Source organism: Raphanus sativus, chromosome 3 (genome assembly GCF_000801105.2).
Source record: "Raphanus sativus cultivar WK10039 chromosome 3, ASM80110v3, whole genome shotgun sequence".
Lineage (NCBI taxonomy): Eukaryota > Viridiplantae > Streptophyta > Magnoliopsida > Brassicales > Brassicaceae > Raphanus > Raphanus sativus.
Genome location: NC_079513.1, coordinates 4,272,844 through 4,296,623, shown reverse-complemented (window position 1 = coordinate 4,296,623; position 23,780 = coordinate 4,272,844). Strand labels below are relative to the sequence as shown.

Here is a 23,780-nt window from a genome sequence, read left to right as displayed (position 1 = left end):
CGATTTCTGTTCTCTGTTCTTTTTCATTTTCGTGTGCTTACGCAGATAATTCGGGATCTCTAGAAAAGTTAGGATTTCTTACTTACCTTAAACTTCTGAAATCGACTGTGTGAATTTCGGTTCCCACAAATGACAATATCATCAGATATTAGCCTACCAGATACAAATGCCGACTGGTTTGGGAACATTAGGTCTGGAAGAAAAGGATTAAGTCTCGTGACTAAAATCTTGAACATAATCTTGTAAAGAACCATACTGAGGCTTATAGGTTTAAGATCCACCATTAATACTACATTCTTCTTCTTTGGTATCAGGTGTAAAATTCAATTCGGAAGGAAATACACTGTTTACAAAAATCTTCTTTTCTCTTCTGATACTTTACTTCCAGCAATATCCTGATATTTTGTTTATGCAGATAATCCGGGACCTCTGAGAAAGTTAGAATTTCTTATTTTCCTTAAATTTCAGAAATCGACAGTGTGAATTTCGGTTCCCACAAATGATAATATCATCAGATATTAGCTTACCAAATACAAACGCCGACTGGTTTGGGGACATCAGGTCTGGGAGGAAGGGATTAAGTCTCGTGACTAAAATCTTGAACATAATCTTGTAAAGAACCATACAGACGCTTACAGGTTTATGATCCACCATTAATACTACATTCTTCCTCTTTGGTGTCAAGTGTAAAATTCCATTCCGGAGGAAATACACCGTTTACAAAAATCTTCTTTTCTCTTCTGATACTTTACTTCCAACAATATCCTGATACTGTTGGAAAAAAAATATGTTGTTATTCCATTGGATAACTTTCTCCTTTAATTTCAAACACTGCATCCTTCACTTCCTCATGAGTAACTTTGCTTGTCAAGAAACTGTTCAGGGCTTCAGAAAATTGAGGCGAAAAGTTTTAAAACGAGACCTTTTCATCTGATTGGTAAAAAGAAATAACAAATTTCTGAAATAATATGCAGCTATCTTCCCTTTTGACCTTCAGCTGGATGAGTCTTACCTTCAAATCCTACAATTGATCCAAACCATTTGATGCCCTTCTTGCTTTGCCGCCGCATGGAATATTTTTGGTTTCTTTCTCTATGTAGAACCCACTCCGCTTTGTTCTTCTGTTACCAGAAAGTCTCTTTATCCTTGTAAACCTGGATCATCTGTGAATTCAACCCACAAATCTTCTCATAAGATGGCTGGTTTTGTTTGTACTCATTCTCCAACTGACTTTGAAAATTATTCTCTCTCTTTTGAAATATGAGTGTTTTCTTTCTTGCATCTTCTTAAAGTTCTTATACAACTCTGAATTTTGTCTGCAACATGGATCCAATGATCCTTTGATCAGGCCCATTCCAATCTCTTCCAATAGCTTCCTTCACCAGTGGTTTTTGCAGCATTCTTTTGTCAAATCTAAAAGATCCCCAGAAAGATTTCTTAGTAGCGAAAAGTTTGAGAAGAACATGTTTGTGGTCTGAGCCACGCTTATCCAGAAAAGTCTTGTTAGACGCCGGGAATGAATCAAACCAAAGCTTATTACCAAAACACCTATCTCACTCTGATTGGATCCATATATTACCTCTTTCCCACTGTTAGTGAAACCATTTCCTGTTCTCGGTAATTCTTGCATCCCACAACCCTTCAACATATCTGAGAAAGGCTAAAATGATAGATCACTTCTTCTCAGACCTCCTAAACGATAGATCACTCTTTTCAGATCTCCTATTTACTCTTCCTTGATCAGAATTTCGTTGAAATTCCTTAGGACTGTCCAGATTTCATTTCTTTGACTCCCTACTCGCAAAAGTCTTTCCCAAACCTTTTGGTGTTCTGATACATGTGGATGACCATCTACACGAGATACGAAAAACTGAGCATTTCCTATCTTTACTTTCACATCCAATATATTCTTATCATCAACTATGATATTTACTTCACAGCATATCTTCCAAAAATAGCCAGCCCTCCACATTTACCAACTGGATTAACCTTATATACAAAGTCATATTCCAATCATTCGTGTATATCTACAACCAGATTTCTACAATTTATCGTCTCCATAAGTAAAATACTCTCAGGAAAATCGTCCCATTTGTACTCATTCATGATTGTGTTTTGTGAAGCAAATAAAATATTTTTGTAATGACGACAACTGAAATGATCAAAGGTGAGAACAGTGGCGGACCCAGCCCAAAATTTAAGGGGTGTCAACAATTGGGTTTGGCCCAGAATGAAAGAAAAAATAAGTAAAAAAGGTGCAGAACATTGAATTGAACACAGGTTAGGTGGGTCAAATGAGAAGAATCTTAGCCGAATGACCTACAGAATCGCACGTATGATATAACAAAACTGATGGAACTTAAATTTAACCTGTGTCAACTGACCCACTATTGCTGAACGTGGGTCCGCCTCTGGGTGAGAACCATAAGGCACAAATCTCTCTTATTCAATCTTATAGAACATCATTGTCTTAAGACCTTTGTAACTCAAATAAAGAACTCACTTTATTAAGCTCTTCAAAGGAAACACTCAAAAACCTTTGCTCTCAAACTCAATCTCTAAAACTCTTAAAGGTATGCAACACTCTTGCAACTCTTTATATAGAGATGATAAGTCCTAAACTCATTAGAACTATGTTTTCCTAATCCTAATACTCTTAGGATAACTATAACTTGTACTCCAAGTTAAGCTTCATGATTATCTTCAACATTTTCCCCCTTAATCTTGAAGTTAACATCTTCTACACCAACTAGCTTTCTCATCTCGTGAAACTTTGTTTTACCGAGTGCCTTAGTAAACATGTCGGCTTTCTGCTCTACACCTGGTACATGCTGAACCTCTACTTGATCATTCTCCACGCATTCTCTGATGAAGTGATATCGCTTGTGAATATGCTTACTACGTCCATGAAACACCGGGTTCTTTGTCAACGCTATCGCCGATTTGTTATCAATGCAAATCGTTACCTTCTTGCACGCCTGACCAGTGATCTCTTCCATGAGTTCTTGAAGCCATATAGCTTGCTTTGCAGCCTCAGTGGCAGCCATAAACTCCGCTTCACACGACGATAAGGCTACTGTCTCCTGCTTCTGAGAACACCATGTGGTAGGACACTGATTCAGGTAGAAGATGTGCCCTGTAGTGCTTCTCCCATCATCTTTGTCAATGTTATGACTACTATCACTGAATCCAGTTAGCTTCATCTTGTCTGCTCGTTTGTATGTAAGTCCGAATGATGGAGTGCCTTTCAAGTACCGGAGTATCTGCTTCAGCGCGGCTGCGTGTGATACTTTAGGTTCGTGCATGTAGCGACTTAATAAGCCAACACTAAATGCGAGATCAGGTCGCGTATGCAAAAGATATCGCAGACACCCTATATTTCTTCTGAACTCCTTCTCATCGATGCTCTGTTCTTCAGGTGCTTTTGACAAAACCAAACCTGCATCCATGGGTGTAAGAACCGCATTGCAATCATCCATACCTGTCTCTTGAAGTATACGTTTCGCATATCTCGTTTGAGTCAAGGTTATCCCATCTTTGTTTTGCACAACCTCGATCCCTAGGTAGTATGTAAGTAAGCCTAGATCACTCATCTCGAAGATCGTAGACATCTGTTTCTTAAACTCGCTGATCATCGTAGTGCTCGATCCGGTAATGAGCAAGTCGTCGACATATACTGCTACTAGGAGAAGGTTATCTTCTTTCTTTTTATGATACAGAGACGGTTCCTTCACACACTTGCTGAATCTTAACTTCTCGAGAGCTTTGTTTAACTTTTCGTTCCATGCTCGCGGAGTTTGCCTCAAACCATAAAGGGCTTTTTTCAACTTGTATACTTTGTTTTCGCTTCCTGCAACCACAAACCCTTCTGGCTGCATTACATACACATCCTCCTTAAGCTCACCATGTAAAAACGCAGTCTTGACGTCCAAGTGATGCACTTCCCACCCATAGCTAGCCGCAAACCCAATGATCAATCTTACTGTCTCAATACGTGCTACTGGTGCAAAGACTTCCTCGAAATCTATACCATGTCTCTGTATGTAACCTTTCGCCACTAGCCTTGATTTATACTTATTTATGCTTCCGTTTGAATTTCTTTTGACCTTGAATATCCACTTGAGTCCTATAGCCTTAGCATCTGCAGGAAGATCAACCAAGTCCCATGTATTGTTCTTGACAATAGACTCTATTTCATCTGCACAAGCATCTCGCCATACTTTTTCTTCTACTGCCTCAGTGAAATCAAACGGCTCCTCATTCAGAAGCAACAACAATCTCTCTCCCTCGGCTTCTGATAAACATATGTAATCACTCAAGTAGTTTGGCTTCTTGGTGATTCTAGTTGATCTTCTTAGATTTATCTCGTCACTGTAATCATCTTCTTCTTCAGACAAATCAACATCAACTTCTTCATCCTGTTTTTGTACCTCTGTTTCTTCTTCTTCATCTCTTATTCCCTGATTACCAAAGCTTCCAAACGTGATCTTGAACTTTCCTGGCTTGTCGTGACCTTTATTGTCGTTGCTCCAGTTCCATGTCTTGTGTTCATCGAACACTACGTCTCGGCTAACCACTATCTTCTTGTTGGTTGGATCAAACATCCTATATGCTTTAGAACCAGGTTCTGTCCCAAGATGCACCAAAGTTCTCGATCTATCATCTAGTTTTCTTAGATGTGGTGCATCAACCTTTGCATATCCAATACACCCGAAGACTCTGAGGTGTTTAACGCTTGGTTTCCTCCCTTTAAACACTTCGTATGGTGTCTGGTTCTTCAAGGTTCTTGTCGCTACTCTGTTTATGAGATAAGTGGCGTGGCGTATGGCTTCTCCCCAAAGGTAGTTAGGTATGTTCATGTGCTTTAGGATGCTTCTTGTCATCTCTAATAGTGTTCTGTTACGTCTCTCCACTACCCCGTTTTGTTGTGGCGTGTATGGAGCAGTCAGATGGCGTTGAATTCCTGAGGCCTCACAGAATCTTTGAAACTCGTTAGAGGTGAATTCACCACCTCTGTCAGTCCTTAGCGTCTTGATGCTTGTCTTAGCTTCTTGCTCAGCCATTATTTTGAAGTTTTTAAACTTCTGAAACGCGTCTCCTTTGTCTTTTAGCAGAACTGTCCACATGTAGCGCGAATGATCATCCACAAGTACAAATATATACTTGTTTCCTGCTGCAGTAGTTGGTGAAATCGGTCCACAAAGGTCAGCATGAACTAGCTCTAATACTTTAGAAGCACGAAAACTGGTTGCCTGTGGAAAAGCTTGTCTTGTTTGCTTGCCACACAAACATGAGCCGCATATTTCTTTTTCAACATCTATCTGAGGTATCCCAAGGACCAGCTCCTTTTGTATCATCAGTTTCATAGAATCAACTCCAATGTGGCCTAACCGTGAATGCCATCTTGCAGAATCACTCTGTATTTCTAGCTTTAAACACTTGTCATCGCCTATCTCCATAAGAACCTTGTAGAGTCGGTTCCTCGATCTGCTTGCCTTTACAATCAGTTTTCCATTCTTATCGTGAAGAGTAAGGTAATCTCCTCTCATCCTCACGTCACATCCAGCTTCCGTGGCCTGACCAAGACTGATTATATTGCTTCTCAGATTTGGCAGAAAGTATACATCAGACAGGAGCTTCTTCTCACCGGTTTGAATAAGATGGATCCTTTTCCTTTAATTTCTATCCTTGAATCATCACCAAATCTTACTTTTCCTGTAATTGTCTCGTCGATGGAGCTGAAGTAGCTTTTGTTTCCTGTCATGTGATTGCTGGCCCCGTTGTCGAGGTACCATATCTTATCTCCATCCATACTTGACTCGAACTCTTTTGGTTTCACGTTTCTCTCATTAAGATAGACCACTTCGTGCATCATCAATGCATCTGCCTCCTGTGTATCATCTTCTTTGGTCTCTTGAACCTCTGATAACTTTAGCACTCTATCTGGACAGGTTGCAGCGAAGTGACCGATCTTATCGCATCGGAAACACGTCACTCGTGAAGCGTCTCTGCTATCCCAATACCCGCGACCTCGTCCTCTTCCTCTATAGTTACCTCGTCCTCCTCTACCTCTTCCTCTGTTCTCATTGTTGTAGTCACGTGGAGCCTCAGTGTTGGAGTACATCAATTTGTTTTGTTGATCCTGTGTCTCTTCTAGCGCTGAATTGACTCTCTCTTCGTATGCTTTCAGACGTCCCACAATATCTTCAAAGTTTGAGGTATTTAGATTAAGGAGTTGCTCTAACGATGCAACTATATGTATATATTTTTTGCTTGGTAGAGACGATAGAAACTTTTTAACCATCTTTGGTTCAACAATATCTTCTCCTAAGGCTGTTGATCTTGCTGAGAGTTCAGTGAGTTTCCCAACAAACTCATCAATTGTGTCGCTATCTTTCATTCTCAGACGATCAAACTCTGTTTTGCAAGTCTGTAACCTTGCTTCCCTTACTCTGTCGGCACCAACATAACGAAACTTAACTGCATCCCATATCTTCTTTGCCGTAGTCAGATTCCCAATTTGAATAATTAGGGTTTCTGGTATTGCTTGGAATAACAGAGCGGTTGCCATAGTGTTTTTGTCGACCTCAGTTGTCTCTGTCTCGACTACTTCCCAAACCTTGTGAAGCTGGAGTACAACCTTCATTCTAATTGCCCAGACTGTATAGTTGGTTGCTGTCAGCATAGGGCACTTGAATGATGAGCCTCCTACTTCCTTAGGTTTATTAACAATTGTCGAAAGATCTCCCATGGTTCACGAACCTGGCTCTGATACCACAATATTGTCTTAAGACCTTTGTAACTCAAATAAAGAACTCACTTTATTAAACTCTTCAAAGGAAACACTCAAAAACCTTTGCTCTCAAACTCAATCTCTAAAACTCTTAAAGGTATGCAACACTCTTGCAACTCTTTATATCGAGATGATAAGTCCTAAACTCATTAGAACTATGTTTTCCTAATCCTAATACTCTTAGGATAACTATAACTTGTACTCCAAGTTAAGCTTCATGATTATCTTCAACAAACATATGATATACAAAATATAATACACCCAAACACACTTATATAAGTTTTATAAGCCTTGATTATGAAGATATTGGAAAATATATGAGTTCAAATCACTTAAACTATGCTTGCGATGGTGATTCAGATTTCACTAAGTCTCTATAATAATGTTTCTTCACAGCTTCAGTTACATCCACAACAACTGTCATACCTTTAGGAATCACAACCAAATCCCCTGCCATTAACTCTAAGGCTACTTCTTCTTCTTTGTGCTGCTTGTCAATAGTTACTTTCACCTTCCCTTCCAAGAAGTACATCGTCTCTGTCTTCTTAAACGTCCATGGAAATTTGCATGGAATGCTTTCCCATCTGCTAAAGCATTCAAGGACATAAGCTTAGGAGCCACCAGAGAAAAAGAGACATTGTTTGAGTAAAGAATAACAAAACTGTATTTGTCTCAGGCATAACCATGGTTTTAATATTTTGTTATAATATTGTGAATACCAACAGATTCTTGCACCAGGATATTAAAGCTATTGTTGGTGTCTTCCCACTACAATTTTATTCATAATTAGCTGTTGTGGAGGGTTTTTTGAATCTTCCACAAATTGAATGAATGTCTAATCTTCAGTTTCAAATTAGTTAGATTGGCATTTTATTAAGACTGGAAACCCGTGACCAAGTACTGATAAAAACCGTTTAGGTTCTTCACATTGTTATTGGTTCTGTTTCGGGTATTAAACAATATCTGAGCGGCTACTTTAGTGATCCAAAAATATAAGTGTATGTTATAGTTTAAGGTATTGGCGTGGGTATTTTAAGTATATTTTGAATACGTTTTTTATCAGGAGTATATTTCAGTACTTTGAATTTTTTTTTTGAAGATAAATTTGGGTTTTCCTATATGTGTAGAGGTGGGCGTTCGGGTACCCATTCGGGTTTTGGTTCAGTCCATTCGGATTTCGGGTTTTCGGGGTCAAAGATTTCAGCACCATTCGGGTATTTATAAATGTGGGTTCGGGTTCGGTTCGGATCTTTGCGGGTTCGGTTCGAGTTCGAATAACCCATTCAAATTATTTTTAAAATTTTAAAATTCATTATATACTTTAAATTTTCAAAATCTATAAGAAAGATAATATATTACATATAAATTTTAATAACAAATATGTCAAAATACCTAAATTTAACATATATATTAGTTTTCTTTGAATATTTGGATAGATAATCAATATATATTTAACTATTTTTGGTGTTTTTAGTATACTTTAGCGATTTAAACATTTACTTTTTACTATTTTCATATATTTTCTAGTATTTTAGAAAACTTAAAGGTATCTTATATATTTTGAATGTTTTTAATATAAATTATATCTAAAAATAATTTATATATTTAAGTATATAAAACTATTTCGGATATATTCGGGTACCCGAAATACTTCGGTTCGGATCGGGTTCGGTTTCGGTTTTTTAAATACCAAAATTTTGAACCCATTCGAAATTTAATCAATTTTGGTTCGGGTTCGGTGCTACTTTTTCGGATCGGGTACGGTTCGGTTTTTTGGATTCGGATTTTTTGCCCAGTCCTATGTGTGTGTGTATATATATATATATATTTTTTTTTTTCAGGTATATTTTTGGTAATATATACTCTAACTGAACTATATTTACTAAGTTTCGACTGTTAAACAGTTACGAAAGACTCAGAACAAACTGAAACCGAAACTGATAAGTGATATATTCAAAATGGCCCAAAATTCCTATATCCGATATATTCAAAACCATTAATTTTTACCCGAAACTGATTTGAATAACCGAATACATTTGCCTAATCTCAGTTATCAAACATAAAATTAAAACAGCCAACATTCCACACAGTGCCGTCCCAAACTTTTATGACGCTTGAAGCCTGTCAAGGATATGTGGCCTTTATAAATAAAATTGCCAATAAAAAGTGTATGGAATGGTTTTGGCATTGGTCGAACTAGGGACAAGAAAATCTAACTTATTTTCCTAAAGCATTTAAGCTACATACAATTTTGGTTATTGTGGTCTATATTTTATTTTTATATTTTGTGGCCTGAAGCCAATGCTTCACCAGCCTTAGGAGAAGGACGGGCCTGATTCCACACATCTTGACCTCTGTGGGGACAGCAAAGCAATTGGTTGTTAGTATTTTTTTTGGTAACAATTATTAATATTTTTGATATAACTTTTTTTGCTTATCGATTTTCAGGAAAATTTTCGGGTCTTAGATATATTTTTAGATTTTCAAACATATTTTGAAAGTAAAAAATATCCGATTCAAATCATATTCAAAAAGTTCCAGTATTAAACAGTTATGAAAATAGAAACCGAACCAACTTGGGACAAAACTGAAACACTCTACCCTTTAAGGGCCTGACTGGTATAACCGCAGCGGTTGCGGTTGCGGTTGCGGGAGTTTGCGGGTGCGGGTGGTTGCGGTTTTAAGCGTTTTTTAGAGATTTGTACGACTGGTATAGCTGTTAGAAATTGTTGCGTTTACGGGACTCTTATGACTGGTAAACTACAAAACGCAACATCTGTTAAATAATAATTTAACAATATTTACATTTTATGTAATTATAAAAATATTAAAATTCATAATAATATGATAAATATAAAATTTATATTTATAAAAGCATATTATTCAATTTAAAAAATTTATAGAAAATATTTTAGTTTTGAATTTTATAATATAAATTGAAATATAATATGAATACATTTTACAATTTCTATTATTTCAATTGAAAAATTTTATTGGATATTTTTAGTATTATTTTTATTTATTCTGTTTTTAAAGAAAAAAAATTTACCCTCCCGCAACCGCCCGCAACCGCAAACGCTAGCTGGAATCAGCTTTTGATTTTAAGAGGTTCGGAGCGGTTTGAAGCGATTTGTAGCGTTTTCTGTGATTGTTTCGAAACGCCAACAACCGCTATAAACCACAAAAGCTGCGTTTGCGGGTGGTAGCAGGAAAACCAGTCGGCACCTAAATGTGAAACCAGTCAGTGCTTACCCCAAACCAATTTGTATATCCAGATACAACTAAACCTTAATCTTTGTTACCAAAGATAAATTTCATATCGTAAGAGTAATTCTTAATGATGGAAACTTTTTTTGTTTTTTCGAAAAATATTAACTTGCTACGTAAAATCAACACCAAAACACCCAAACTCTACTAAAAAGAGAACATAAACTTTTTTTTTGTTTTTGTTCTATAAATATACACCATTGAAACAAATATGGATATCAATGAAGAGAACAGAAACTTAGAAGAGTACAGAAAACACTGACATAGGCCAGGAAGCAACCCCGAGTTCAACAAGCTTTGCATCCGAAGGTTGTTTCAAGATCTTGACTCCATGAATATCAGTGGGAATCGCAGGAGCGAACACCGAATCACAATTTGGTTCCATAGTTGAATTGATACTCAAACTAAATGAAGAACAACGACGAAATTAATATGTGTGGTTGGTAGAGAGTTCTTGACATGTATGTATATACGTATTATGGTTGCGTAATATAGACGTAGTAGGGCACATTTCCGAAAATGATATCAGGGTTACATTTAAAACGTTTTTCGGTGTAAGCATTTTGTGTACATAATATTGTATATCTATAAATTAATTATATTCAAAACATAACAAGTGAAATAAAGTTCTAAAATAACTAGCGTTAAAATTACAAATTTGATATTATAAAACAATGATTTTGAAAACTTCTGCCTAGATATAAGATCCTAATTATATATATACTAATAAGTAGTAACTGGGTAATACACATGCGGGTATAATCTTTTTACGATTACTTATATGTTTATATATTTTAATTGAAAACCAGTATAATTATATATGAAAAATCATCTAAATATATACGCTTATTATAATGTTGAAATTTTGGAGTCACCCACATATTAGAAATACTTTTTCATTTTGGTAAATATCTTTATACAAATGTTTTTGATTGATTAATATTTAATAATAAATTATTTTATATCTTATTTTCACTTTATAATATAAAATATTATTTCACGATAACAACACAATATAAAAAAGAGCTATCTTATTTTTTAAAATATGTTTGGATTTTTGAAAATTTTATTAGACATTTTATAATTAATTATCTTATATAAAATTTAAATCTAATATTATTAATATAAATTTGATTTTTAATTATATAATAAATTATATATAAAAATTCATTAAGCGTAGCATTGACTTTAACCTCAACTTTTAACATGAGAACCCAGATGCAAAAAATCACTTCACAAATATATATATATCTAATATTATTAATATGAAATTCGTTTTAGTTACATAATAAATTATATGTAAAAATTTATTAAATGTATCATTTGTTCAAATTTATCTTTTTCGGAAATCTTCCTTATCGTCTAGATTTTCATGTTTATTCTGAAAACTTTAAATTTATCTTCCTTTCCATTTATCTTCTACGAATACCAGATAAACCATCATTGTGGTTTAGGTTCATTTTCGTCTAAAATCGTAATTGTGATTCTGTCGCAGTTTAGACCTTCTCGGGCTATACAATGTGGTTTGGGATAATGAAAACCAATCTAATGATCGTAATAACAATGGTGTCAAGTTAATCGGTATTGGTTTATATGATCGATCTGAAACTATACGAGAAATCAAGTCGTTACTATTTTTATCGTAAAATTTAAACGGGCAACCCAATCGAGATGAAACAAGAGATAATTCGGTAAAGACTCGAAAGAGTAAGTTGTGAAAGCAAGACAAGCGAAGGACGTGGTCTCGTCATCGCCTAATGGCCGCCTGGCAAGGAGGAAGTGTGGTCGCCTCATGGCGACAAGGCAAGGAGTTGGAGTCGTTGGTTGACTCATTGTGACGAAGAGGAGTTGGAGTTGTCGACTCATGGCGAGGAGGAGGAGTGTAAGTCATCGAATAATGGCGATAAGGAGGAGTTGGGGTCGTCGACGAGGAGAAGTTGGAGTCGTCGACTCATCGCGACGAGGAGGAGTTGGAGTCATCGACTCATCGCGACGAGGAGGAGATGGTTTGGTTGCTTGTTGGTGAGAAGTAAGAGAGAAGCCGAGACGATGAGAAGTTAGGATGCGACGGTTTCTTGTTTTCTCGTATTTCCGGAAACTCATTTGTTAAGAGATCGAGTAATCTTTCCCAACAACTCGTTGCTTGATTCATACAAGGTTTTACTTCTCATGCTTTCTCTTTTTCTTTAGAGAAGAAAGATTCATCGGAATCTTTCAAGCATTGATTCCTTCATGACCGATTTTGATCTTAGCAAACGTAATGTGAACCACCATTTTAGGAGGACAAGAAGATGTGTCTTGAATCCATGGTTCTGTCCAAACATTCGTGTTGAGTCCCAATTGTATAGTCTTCTGCAACCCCATCTTTAAAAGTAGTTTTGCAGCCATAATACTTTTCCAGCCAAAAAATGGTGAGTGATAAGTCTGGTATTCCTTTAGTATTGTCCTTTGAGAACTCGAGCAACGAGAGAAGATGAAAATGTATGAGTCTCCATAATTGTTTGGCCAAAAAGGTCATATTGAAATCATGGAGATCCCGAAACCCAAACTTCCCAGTTCATAAGGGATGTAAATTTTATCAAATGCGATCCAGTGAAAACCTCTACCATCTTGTTTTGAACTCCACTAAAAGTTAGAAATCATACTTTCTAGTTTATCAACATTGTCTTGTGAAAGCAGAAAACATAACACCACATATGTCGGTATATCTTGAGCCACATATTTTATTCATACATCTTTTCCTTCCTTGGTAAGAAGTTTTGCTGACCATGAGTTGGTCCGTCCATAATTTACAAAAGAAAATACATTAATCATTGAACCACATATGTGCTTTGGAAGTCCTATGTAGACTATCTAATGAAATGCCCAAGACTTCTTTAATTTCTGTCTAGAACCACTTTATTTCCAAATACTTTACTGCATGCTTCTTTTTACAGGTTTCTTGCGTCTGGCTTCGTCGATTAGCAGAGATCCTTCCACCTTCTTGATCCTACTCTCTCACCACACTTCGCATAGGTTTTTTAAGTAGACTTAAAAACGAAAATCTGAAAATTCAACCAAATATTCTATATCATAACTCAAAAAATAACTCAGAATAACTATCATAAGATAGTTTTGTTTATTCTTTTTGAAAATTGTCGACCAGCTATCATAAGATTAGGTATCTGATTTAACGATTAAATTCTTAAATAATTTTTTGCTAAACTCTTAAATATATTTTTTTATTTTGGTTATTAACTACCCATAAAAATTTAGGTATTTTTTCTACGGCAGAAATAGACTTCCGACAACAGGACAATAACAAGTTGAAGAAAATCGACCCAGAGGACAAACAAAGCAAAAGGTGTGGATGCTATTCTAGTACTCGTGATCGATGACACGTCACATATTTTGTTTTTTTCCCAAGCACTTGTCATTTTCCAATAAATATGATTTTTATAGGACTGTTATAGAGGTCGTACAAAAAAAAGAGAGGACAATAAAACAGAAATCTGTAGAGGACTATAATAGGAAAACAATTTTTTTTTAACAAATAGGTGAATTGGCGGGATTGGCTATATAGCTATATTAGACAGCTAAATAAAAAATACTAGATAAAAAATACTAGATGTTTTGTCTGCATATACAGACATAATTCTTTTATATATGCTTTGATGGAAATCTCCCAAAGAATACATTTTAAAATTGGTACTTAATAAGCGTTGCATCGAATGAGCCCGAAAACAAGAAATGATCAAAGGACGTGGGTCGAAAGGTCATACAGAAGTTACGAATGCCTTCTGAATTACCATATAACAATCTCCTTTGGATATGACACACCAAGTTTGATTGAGTTATATTGATGAATATTACACAAAACAATCATAAAAGTTTTGAACAATTGATATGACACACCATAATCGAAAACAAGTTTGAAAAACACTTTCAAAGTTTCAAAAATATAAACTCAACTCTTATTCATTTTAATAGATATTACAACTTATTTATAATAGAATTAAACTTTCTCGAAAAGCTAGATATTTAATAGTCTATGAAATCACGAAACAATGCATGGAAGAGAGAGAATATTCTTTTTTTTTTTGAAATTCGGAAAAGGTTAGACCCGACTATATTAAAGACACAAACCTAACCCTCGGGTGGAGGTACAACCCACGGATATGCCCTTTCTTAGGCATTCAAATGGACCAAAAGCAATATCCCATATTCGTGTGACCAGCGGGGCTCGAACCAAGATTCGCCGTATTAGGTTGAGAGAGAGAAGTTTTCCATGTAATTTAATCTCCAATTTTCGTCACTCTTCTTGGACAGCAAATAAACCACTTGTTTATGAATTTTTTGGGCTTGTAATTTGATAAAAATGGGCTGCTTATATTAGTTAGCATCATGGATCAATTTATGAATGTATTCCATGTCCATAACTTCATAAATCTGCCCAAGATCACATCATACTCCTCCTCTTTAAAAAGATTTGTCTTCAAATCTTTATCTCCGAAGAAAGAAAAACTTGAACACACACTTCTCAAACGATCTAGCAAATTTGTAAAACAGAAATAACTTTTTTTTTGTAGAAGATGGATATATGAAAATGATGGATAACAGAAGTGAATACCGGTTTTATAGTGGCTCTGATACCAAATGATGAGAACCTCCCAAGGAATACACTCTGAAATTGGTACTTGATAATCCTTGCATCGAAAGAGCCCGAAAGCAAGAAACGATCAAGCAATGTGGGTCGAAAGGTCACACATAAGTTTCGGATGGCTTCTGGTTTACCTTATAACAATCTCCCTTGAATATGACACACCAAGTTTGATTGAGTTTGATTGAAGGATATTACACACCAACAATCATAAAAGTTTTGAACAATAAATATGACATACCACGATCGAAAACAAGTTTGAGAAACACTCTCAAGATTCCAAAAATATAAACTAAACTCTTATTCATTTCAATAGATATTACAACTTATTTATAATATAACTAAAATTGCTCACAAAGCTAGATATTTAATAGTCTAGGAAATCACAAAACAGTGCATGGAAGAGAGATAATTTTCTTGAAATAAGCATTCCTTGTTGCAAGAGAGAGAAGCTTTCCATACAATTTAATCTCCAATTTTTGTCACTCTTACCACTTGTTTAAGAAACTTTTTGGCTCGTAACTTGATAAAAATGGGTTGTACATGTTAGTTAACACCATGGATTAATTTCTGAATGTATTCAATGTCCATAACTTCATAAATCTGCCCAAGATCACATCATGCTTATCAATAAATGTATTATAAGTTTAAAGATCAGAAATTTTAAATAAAAATTAAATTTGAACTATTTTATGATTTTTTAAAATTTCTTAATTTTTCAATTTTATTGGTTTATAAACATTATTTTGGATAACAACATTAATATTTTTATTTTAAAATATGTTGTTATCCTTAACCAGTTTCTATTATATTAATTTATAAAAAGTTATCTAATTAAATAAACTAATATATAATTGTTAGTATAAAATAACGTTAGTAACCAATTCTTGGAGTTACCAAAACCTACAAAAACTCAAAATAAATCAGAATCATAAGAATATTAAATCAAACCTAACTTTGCATATTAGGTTTGGAAAAAGAAGAATTGAAGAAGATGAACTCGACGTATATACTATATTCGGTGAACGAAATAGTATACTATATATTTTGTAATGTAACTATTTATGTAAGGTTATCATACTATTTGGAATATATTTCTATATTATTTCTTAAAAATGTAATAATATGGTGATTGTCAATATTTGAAAACGGGAGAAATTGTTTATATCTCAGATGTGGATTGAAATTTTCGGGTTAAGATATAGTTTTATCATCTGGGTTGAGTTTCACTAACTCACTCTCGTTACTCTATTACTTTTATTAGTGATATGACCCCATCTATGTTGTAAATTTGTAATGTCAGTCTATTCTTTTCAATAATATAGTAGTACAACATTCACATATATAACATTGCTACTAAAATCCCTTGAATTATTGAATGATTTAGTGCCTAGTACACTCTAAAGTAGTATACTATATCCACCATGTAGTATAGTATTATGATCCTGGTGAATATCATTATTTGAAAACGGGAAAAACTGTATATCTCGGATGTGGGTTGTCTTTTCGAGGTTAGGGTTTAATGTTATTATCTGGGTGGAGGTTTCATTAATTCACCCTCGTTACTCTGTTACTTGTATTAGTGATATGACCACATCTATGTCGTAATGTCAGTCTATTCTATTCAATAATATAGTAGTACAACATCCATATAACTTTGCTACTAAACTCTTCTGAATTATTGAACGAGAAATAAAGTTCAGTTCCATGTACAATATAAAGTACTATACTATATCCACCATGTAGTATAGTATTCTGAACCTCGTGAATGTCATTATTTGAAAACGAAAGAAACTGTTTATATCTCAGATGTGGATTAACATTTCCATGTTAGTGTTTAGTGTTATCATTTGCGTGGAGGTGGCCTTTCAAAATAATAAACCCTATATCATAATCACTAAACCATAAACTTAAATATAGATCCTAAATTTAAATAGAATGAGAAAAATGAATGTGGTGTTACACAAATCAATGGATTACACTATTTATCAAACTATTTTTTTATCATCTTTCACATGTTTACTGAAAACAGTAAACCATATGTGGTTTGTATGTGTGTGATGTGGTCTCATTTAATTTAGATGATTTGGTTTGTATTTGTATAATGTGGCTTCATTATTAGCCATATTTAATTTGGGTGATGTAGCATTATCTTTTTCCTTTTATGTAGTGTTTTTTCTTCCTCTTAGGTAGCTTTCCTTTCTTCTTTTCCATGTTGTTTCCTTGGTTACCGAAGACCTGGTCGAGTAAGGGGTATAACCGAATGAAATGAAGCATATTTATTAGTTACTTAATACTGTCAAAGTCATGCACTTGATTAACATTCCAAACATAACTATTTCGCAAATTCTCCCAAAAAATAATTGTTGGCCGAAGAGATGAGACATGAACGGACCATGTAATACCCCTAAAAAAATCAAAACATGTGGTTATGTTATGCCAAGACAAAATAAAGTTTCACGTGCAGTTGGAAACAGAGAAATTAAACTTTGGTTTACAAAAAAACAGAGAAATTAAACAAAACGAAAAAAAAATAGAGAGGTATCAAGATGGGCTGCACTGGTCTTATCGATTCAGCCAGTATCAATATTTACCGGCCGGTGCTTACAAGAACATCAAACAAACCCTACACGAGAAGAAGACTATCGATGGCTGCGATTCGAGCTGAGTCAATGGCTACTGAAAAATTAGGGATCTTTGTCGAGAAGAATCCTCCCGAGTCCAAACTCACCCAACTAGGTGTTCGTAATTGGCCCAAGTACGCCCTTCTCCCTCTTTAGTTCTTGATTCGAAGCCAATTGGTACATACAATCATCAAAGATTTATCCATTTTTCTTGTCTGGAAAAGATGTCTTTTAAGCTTTTTTTATTGTTGTTACCATCTCTTGGTTTTGGTGGGCGACATGATGGAACAGGTGGGGTTGTCCTCCAAGCAAGTTTCCATGGACTTACGATGCGAAGGAGACTTGTTTCTTGCTAGAGGGGAAAGTGAAAGTGTACCCTGATGGGTCCGATGAAGGCGTGGAGATCGAAGCAGGCGACTTTGTTGTTTTCCCTAAAGGAATGAGTTGCACTTGGGACGTCTCTGTTGCTGTTGATAAGCACTACCAATTCGAGTGAATGGCTATTTACTTCTGCTCCGCATATTGGTGATATGTTTGATATTGCTTCACTGTCTTTGTATGTTGTGGATACTTAATTTTTTGTGTCATGTATCAGTCTATGCATTGCTGGGATTTGTTTGCTTCGATATCTAAAGTGATTTCTCGTAATGTAATCTCCTGTTTCTGGCACTAACAAAGAAATTGTGCCAACACTTAGCCGTGCTCTCATTTGGAACATGCTTCCAGCTTGACCACTACCACCAGTAGTGTCCTTGCCATGTTGCTCTGTACAATAGGATCTAAACAGAACCTGAAAAAGAAACAGAAGCATCAGACTAAACGAGCTGCACAAATTAGACTAAATAGAAACATCATACTAAATAGAAGAAACAAAAGTAATGAAAAACTCATTGTGGTAACTTACCACAAAGCTCCATTGAGCTTGTGTTTTTTTTTTCCCTTGTGGGAGCACGTAGCAAAGCATCCTCGCAGGTAGTCAGCAGACAAGTGTGTGGAATTAATAAATTTGTGTTGGATCACGCGTGGACCTATTTGGGTAATGTGATTGCAGGAAGGCGTTGAATTTCACCAATTAGGTGGTGAGCTCTTGCAACAACATGAGGACTGCAAATACCAATTTAGGTGAAATGGTCTCATGTTGGCCACCGTTAGGATTTATCCTCGATTCTTGTTGTTTGCTCTTATTTTACTGGATGTTCTAGTTAAATGTTTATGCTTAGGTCCAAATCACTTTGCAGAGATCCGTATAATATGGTAAGCTCTTTCTCATTTATTACTTCAATTGTCTTTGTTGGTTATGTGCATTGTCTGTGTTTCACCTACGGGTCTGAAGTGCCTAATTCAGAAACTTGTCTTCAGCACTTTGTTGCTATAGGAAAATATGCGAAGTTATCTAGAGCACTGAAATGATCACTTCATGAAAGGTGCATCTTGCACATTGATGCTCTAGGAAAGCTGTTATATTTAGGTTTTAGTGTTTTGAAGCCCTTTAGTGCTATGATTTCTAGGGTACAAGAAATCTCTATATATAAGTCTCTAACCTAATTTCCTCAAAGTTAAGCCCCAAATTAAGATCTGAAAAATCAAAAGATCGAGAAAAGAATAGAGCAGAGAAAAGGGAAGACAAAAGAAACTCCACAAAATCTAGAGAGAGGCAAGCAAAAGGTTCAAAGGCAGTCAGGAAAGACCTGAAGTCTGAGCAAAGGACAAGAAGGAGACAAGAGAGAAGTAGTCAGAGAGTGAGAAGCTACCAAAGACAAGAGAAGAAACAAGTTCGAGTCTTTGTGTTCTTAGAATATATTGGTATTGTACTCTCTTTCTGTAATCTCTTTAGTCATTCTCGAAGAAGTGAGAAGTGACTGGAACTTGTAAGTTTTACTTGTTAGTGGAAGTTGTGGGAGAGAGATCCCACCCCAGAAGTACCGTAATGAAATTGGGTGAAAAATCTTGTGTCTTTAAGTTTCCGTTATTCATCACAAAGATCCAAAGCTTTAACACTCAAAAGAAAAGGTGTATGGGTAAACCTAGCAAAGTGTATCATAACTAGCAAGTGATAGCTGTTGGTGATACAAAGTCCAAGTAAGTTGGAAGATTTTCCCTAGCAGTCTTACTTTTGAATTGTCTTACTTTTGAATTGTCTAACTTCTTGTTGTTAATTTTCTTATAGGTGATTGATGAGGGCTTGAAAAGTTCGACACAATTTTATTTAGATCTAACCACGGATTTGACACGAAAATTTATTGTCTAACTCTAAACAGACACAAAAAAAATTATGATCAAATCGTGATTTTTTTTGCCCCGAAAACGTGACTAAATTGTGCTTGTGTGACCACTATCTGTCACATCTTTTTGGTTAAGAACGTATAACCACGATTTATTTTCATGACTTTTTGTTGGTATTTTCTGATGACGTCACGAAATATTAGTCATAGTCACAGTCAAAATAGTTGCAATATGCGATTTTTCTAAATATGCACGTTTTCTTTCAATTGTATCAAGAAAGAGAATATATTCACGTAGTAGACTAGTCATCTCAACAGTTGGATCAATACCATAAGAAGCCGAAAAGAGACTCAAAGAGAAATCTCAGAATCGGAACAACGGGTTGATCTAGACAATGCTGTCGTGTTAGTATCAGTCATCATATATAATATATGTGGCTGACAATTCTCATGTCCCTGTAATATATAAACACACACAGTACCAAATTATAATTTATTAGACCGACTCAAGAAATAAAATGGATAGAGTTGCAGGAAGAAAACTATGCAAAATCCGTTCGCAACTTTATAAATCTCGCTACTGCTTCCTCAATTTCATTTACTTCTTGTCCTTTTCTTTTTTAGGGTTCTTGGCACTCAAGGTCTCTAAGCCAAGAACCACTTCACGTCCTCATAACTTGGACACCTTCTTCACTTCTGTTTCTGCCATCACAGTATCTTCCATGTCCACTGTCGACATGGAAGTCTTCTCCAACACCCAACTTATCATCCTCACTATACTCATGTTTATCGGTGGCCCGATCTTCACCTCCTTTCTCAATCTCTACTTGTCCCATTTCACTAAATTCGTCTTTCCTCATAACAAGCTTAGACACCTTATCGCCTCTTTCAAGGCAGACCATTCGATCGAGGATCGCCGTCTTGACCAGGAAAATGTTACTCATCGTCACGAGATTCCTAGCCAGATCAATGAAAAGGCGTCTAAGTGCTTGTACTCGGTGGTTATTGGCTATCATCTTGTAACAAACATAGCTGGCTCTATGTTGCTTCTTGTGTACGTAAGCTTTGTTAAAACGGCAAGAGATATTCTTCGTTCCAAAGAAATATCACCTCTCACCTTCTCTATCTTCACAACTGTATCGACTTTCGCAACATGCGGATTTGTTCCCACGAATGAGAACATGATCATCTTTCGCAAGAACACGGGTCTCCTCTGGCTCTTAATCCCTTTAGTATTTATGGGGAACACTTTGTTCCCTTGCTTCTTGCGGTTGCTAATATGGGGATTAAGTAAGACCACAAAATGTGAGGAGTTTGGTTTTATTCTCAAGAACCGCAAGAAGATGGGGTACTCTCATCTAGTCTCCGTTCGTCTTTGTGTTTTCCTAGGATTGACGGTGTTAGGGTTTGTTTTGATACAACTTCTTCTCTTCTGCATCTTTGCTTGGAACTCGGAGTCTCTTTCAGGAATGAATTGGTATGAGAAGTTGGTTGGATCGTTGTTTCAAGTGGTAAACTCGAGACATACTGGAGAAACAATTGTCGACCTCTCCACACTTTCCCCTGCTATTTTGATACTATTCATCCTCATGATGTGAGTAACTTCAGTTCTCTTCTCATATATATCGATGCATTTGCATGGACTCAAAATATTTAGATCTAACCTCAATCATTGACAGCCTAGAAAGTTGGCTGACTTTTCAATACAAAAAATATCAAACGTACAAAGTTTGTAAATAACCAAAATATATAAATTTTAAATAGTTTAAATACCTATAGCTACGTTATAATTCTAGGAGATTAGTGTTGGCTTAGATAATACTAATAGCTTAACAATTGACTCCTTTTTGTGGAGTTTAATTATTTTCTCACTACAAAAAGAGAAATGTAGGTAAGTTTGTCAAGTTTTCCCCAAAAATGTTAACACTGGAAACATAGAAAAAAGGTTAAAATTCTCGTTAGTCAAGACATTATTAGTATAATGAAAAGAGTTAGTTACCTAAGTGTTATGTTGAAGTCCTTTATAATTAGACGTATGTCACGTAACTGGAATATCTTCACTAAAAGGATACAAGAGAATGTGGTAGGCAGCATATATGTCCAGTAAAAAGTGTCGCTTCAAGGTAGTGGAGAATGTCACAGCATTCCAATTCATCATATGCACAAAGCATCTATTTTTACCCAGAAAAATGTTATCTTATGTTCTAAAAAAAAATTCGTGCGTTGGTAAGGTACCTTCCCCCATACACTTTATTTATGCCGTTCACCGTAAAAGAGAAGAATAAAACAGAAAATGATTCCGGATATGAAAAGGAAGGAAAGAAAAGTGGGCTCTTTGTGTCACAACTTGCCTTTTTGGTGATATGCATCTTTCTCATTTCTATCACCGAAAGGCAAAACTTACGACGAGATCCACTCAACTTCAACGTTCTTAACATCACTCTTGAAGTTATCAGGTATATTATCTCTATTATCATATTCGGGTTCGCTTCGTTTTTTTTTTTTGAACGGCTCTCTTCGTATTTCTCTAAAGATGCATAGATCCACCTATAAATCACAAAAGTGAAGTTTTCTTTGGATGAATTATCTTTTAATTAAAAAGCTAGCAAGAATAGCCCACCATATTAGTTACAAAAAGGCCAACAATAACTAAGAGCAATAGAATTAACTATGCACCTTTCAAGTCCCATATGATAATGTGTTAGACTAAGCATGGGTGTTACCCATCTCAGTTCGTACTAAGCATTTTAAGTTTTTGAGTTTACACTCTTAGGTCTCAGGTCTCATTCTAATTATTTACTAGTACAGATAAAGTTTTGATAATAACACTTAAGATTCGGTAAAAAAAGTTTACATCCTAAAGTTCATAAAGTAATTAAATACCATTTGAACTTGGATTATATCAGTTCAGTTCAGATATAAACAATCTGAGATCTGTCTCAGTTTTTGTCTCAAATCGTGTATTGATATGGGGCTCATGAGATAGATCTCACATAGTTTCATCTTGGTTTTCTTTTATTTTATTGTTCACAAAAAAATAACACTTTAAGTTCAGATATGTTTTGTATCACCTTACAAAATTTATTCGGTAACTTTACATTTTGGATCGGTTAACAGATCAGATTTTCAGGTTCATGTTCGGTTTAGATCTCGGGTTCCGGATTTTATGTCTATCCCTAAGTTAGACAATGAAGTAGATTAGGCATAGTCATGGTCAACCGATCGACAGATATGTGAGACTGATAAGATTAACACCATTATTCTTTTGCTAATATTTCGGCCTTGTGAAAGACACTTTCATATACTAAACAGTCTAAACTCCTAGACTATTAACTTCATGAAAAATCTATATACTTGTTAGTGAAACAAAAAGTTAAATATCATCTTGGCAGTGCATATGGAAATGTGGGGTTCACGACCGGGTACAGCTGTGAACGGCGCTTGAACGTCGGTGATGGTGGCTGTGAAGATGCAGGTTATGGGTTTGTAGGAAGATGGAGTTTCAGTGGAAAGATCATACTAATAGTAGTAATGTTTTATGGTAGGCTTAAGCAGTTCACAGCCAAATCTGGTCGAGGGTGGATACTTTATCCCTCGTCTTCTGACATATGATATATAATTAAAATAAAATAAATCTTGTATGTCTCTTTATGGGTGATTTACTATATAAGCTTTCGTATAGTTTGCAACTTTGCATAGATCGTTGATATCAGAAAAGTTAATGAAATAATGAAAAAACAATGCATGGAGTCCAATATCATCTTGGCTGTGGTAATTAATTCTTGTTAGAAGACAATAATATCAAACCAATGATTATTTCAACTTGACCGACATCAACTAATTAGTTATATTATTTTATATATTTGTATTCAGTATTAATAGACATCCTATCTATCATTGTTTATAAGACATAAGTTAAGACTCTCATTACCAGGGATCGGCACCCCGCGCAAGCGCGTTCTTTTGCTTTGTATGTTTGTTTTATCTATCTTATTAAAACAGAAGTACACATATAAAAATACCCTTAGTTTTCAAATTTAACTACACTTCTATGCCACTGAGAATTAAATTAAGTTCCCTATTTTAATGCTTGTCTTTTTTAGTTATATTAATGTGTTTCTTTTTCTTTCCTATTTTAATGTTTGTCTTTTTCAGTTAGATTAATGTGTTTTTTTTTTCTTTCCTATTTTAATGTTTGTCTTTTTAGTTAGATTAATGTATTTTGTCTTTTTATT

General features: G+C 35.3%; 3 protein-coding genes across 4 annotated transcripts; 2 read left to right on the top strand and 1 right to left on the bottom strand.

The window, feature by feature from the left end:
• Positions 1–6,979: 6,979 nt before the first annotated feature.
• On the bottom strand, positions 6,980–10,576 carry LOC108846318 (uncharacterized). Of its 2 annotated transcripts, none has more exons than XM_057005965.1 (2): positions 10,324–10,576; positions 6,980–7,380 (listed from the first exon to the last, which is right to left on the bottom strand). In XM_057005965.1, exons 1-2 carry the CDS (start codon positions 10,443–10,445, stop codon positions 7,131–7,133), a joined length of 372 nt encoding a protein of 123 aa, XP_056861945.1. In that variant the 5' UTR covers positions 10,446–10,576; the 3' UTR covers positions 6,980–7,130. The 2 variants fall into 2 exon arrangements, with proteins under 2 accessions (XP_056861945.1, XP_018475045.1); XM_018619543.2 differs by having other exon boundaries at positions 6,980–7,377; positions 10,324–10,562.
• Positions 10,577–17,193: 6,617 nt separating this feature from the next.
• Positions 17,194–17,976, top strand: LOC108846803 (uncharacterized). The gene is made up of 2 exons (XM_018620005.2): positions 17,194–17,457; positions 17,615–17,976. Exons 1-2 carry the CDS (start codon positions 17,249–17,251, stop codon positions 17,817–17,819), a joined length of 414 nt encoding a protein of 137 aa, XP_018475507.1. The 5' UTR covers positions 17,194–17,248; the 3' UTR covers positions 17,820–17,976.
• A 1,976-nt stretch (positions 17,977–19,952) lies between these two features.
• Positions 19,953–23,305, top strand: LOC108846150 (sodium transporter HKT1). Its single transcript, XM_018619371.2, has 3 exons — positions 19,953–21,139; positions 21,777–22,001; positions 22,938–23,305. Exons 1-3 carry the CDS (start codon positions 20,064–20,066, stop codon positions 23,155–23,157), a joined length of 1,521 nt encoding a protein of 506 aa, XP_018474873.1. The 5' UTR covers positions 19,953–20,063; the 3' UTR covers positions 23,158–23,305.
• Positions 23,306–23,780: the final 475 nt, after the last annotated feature.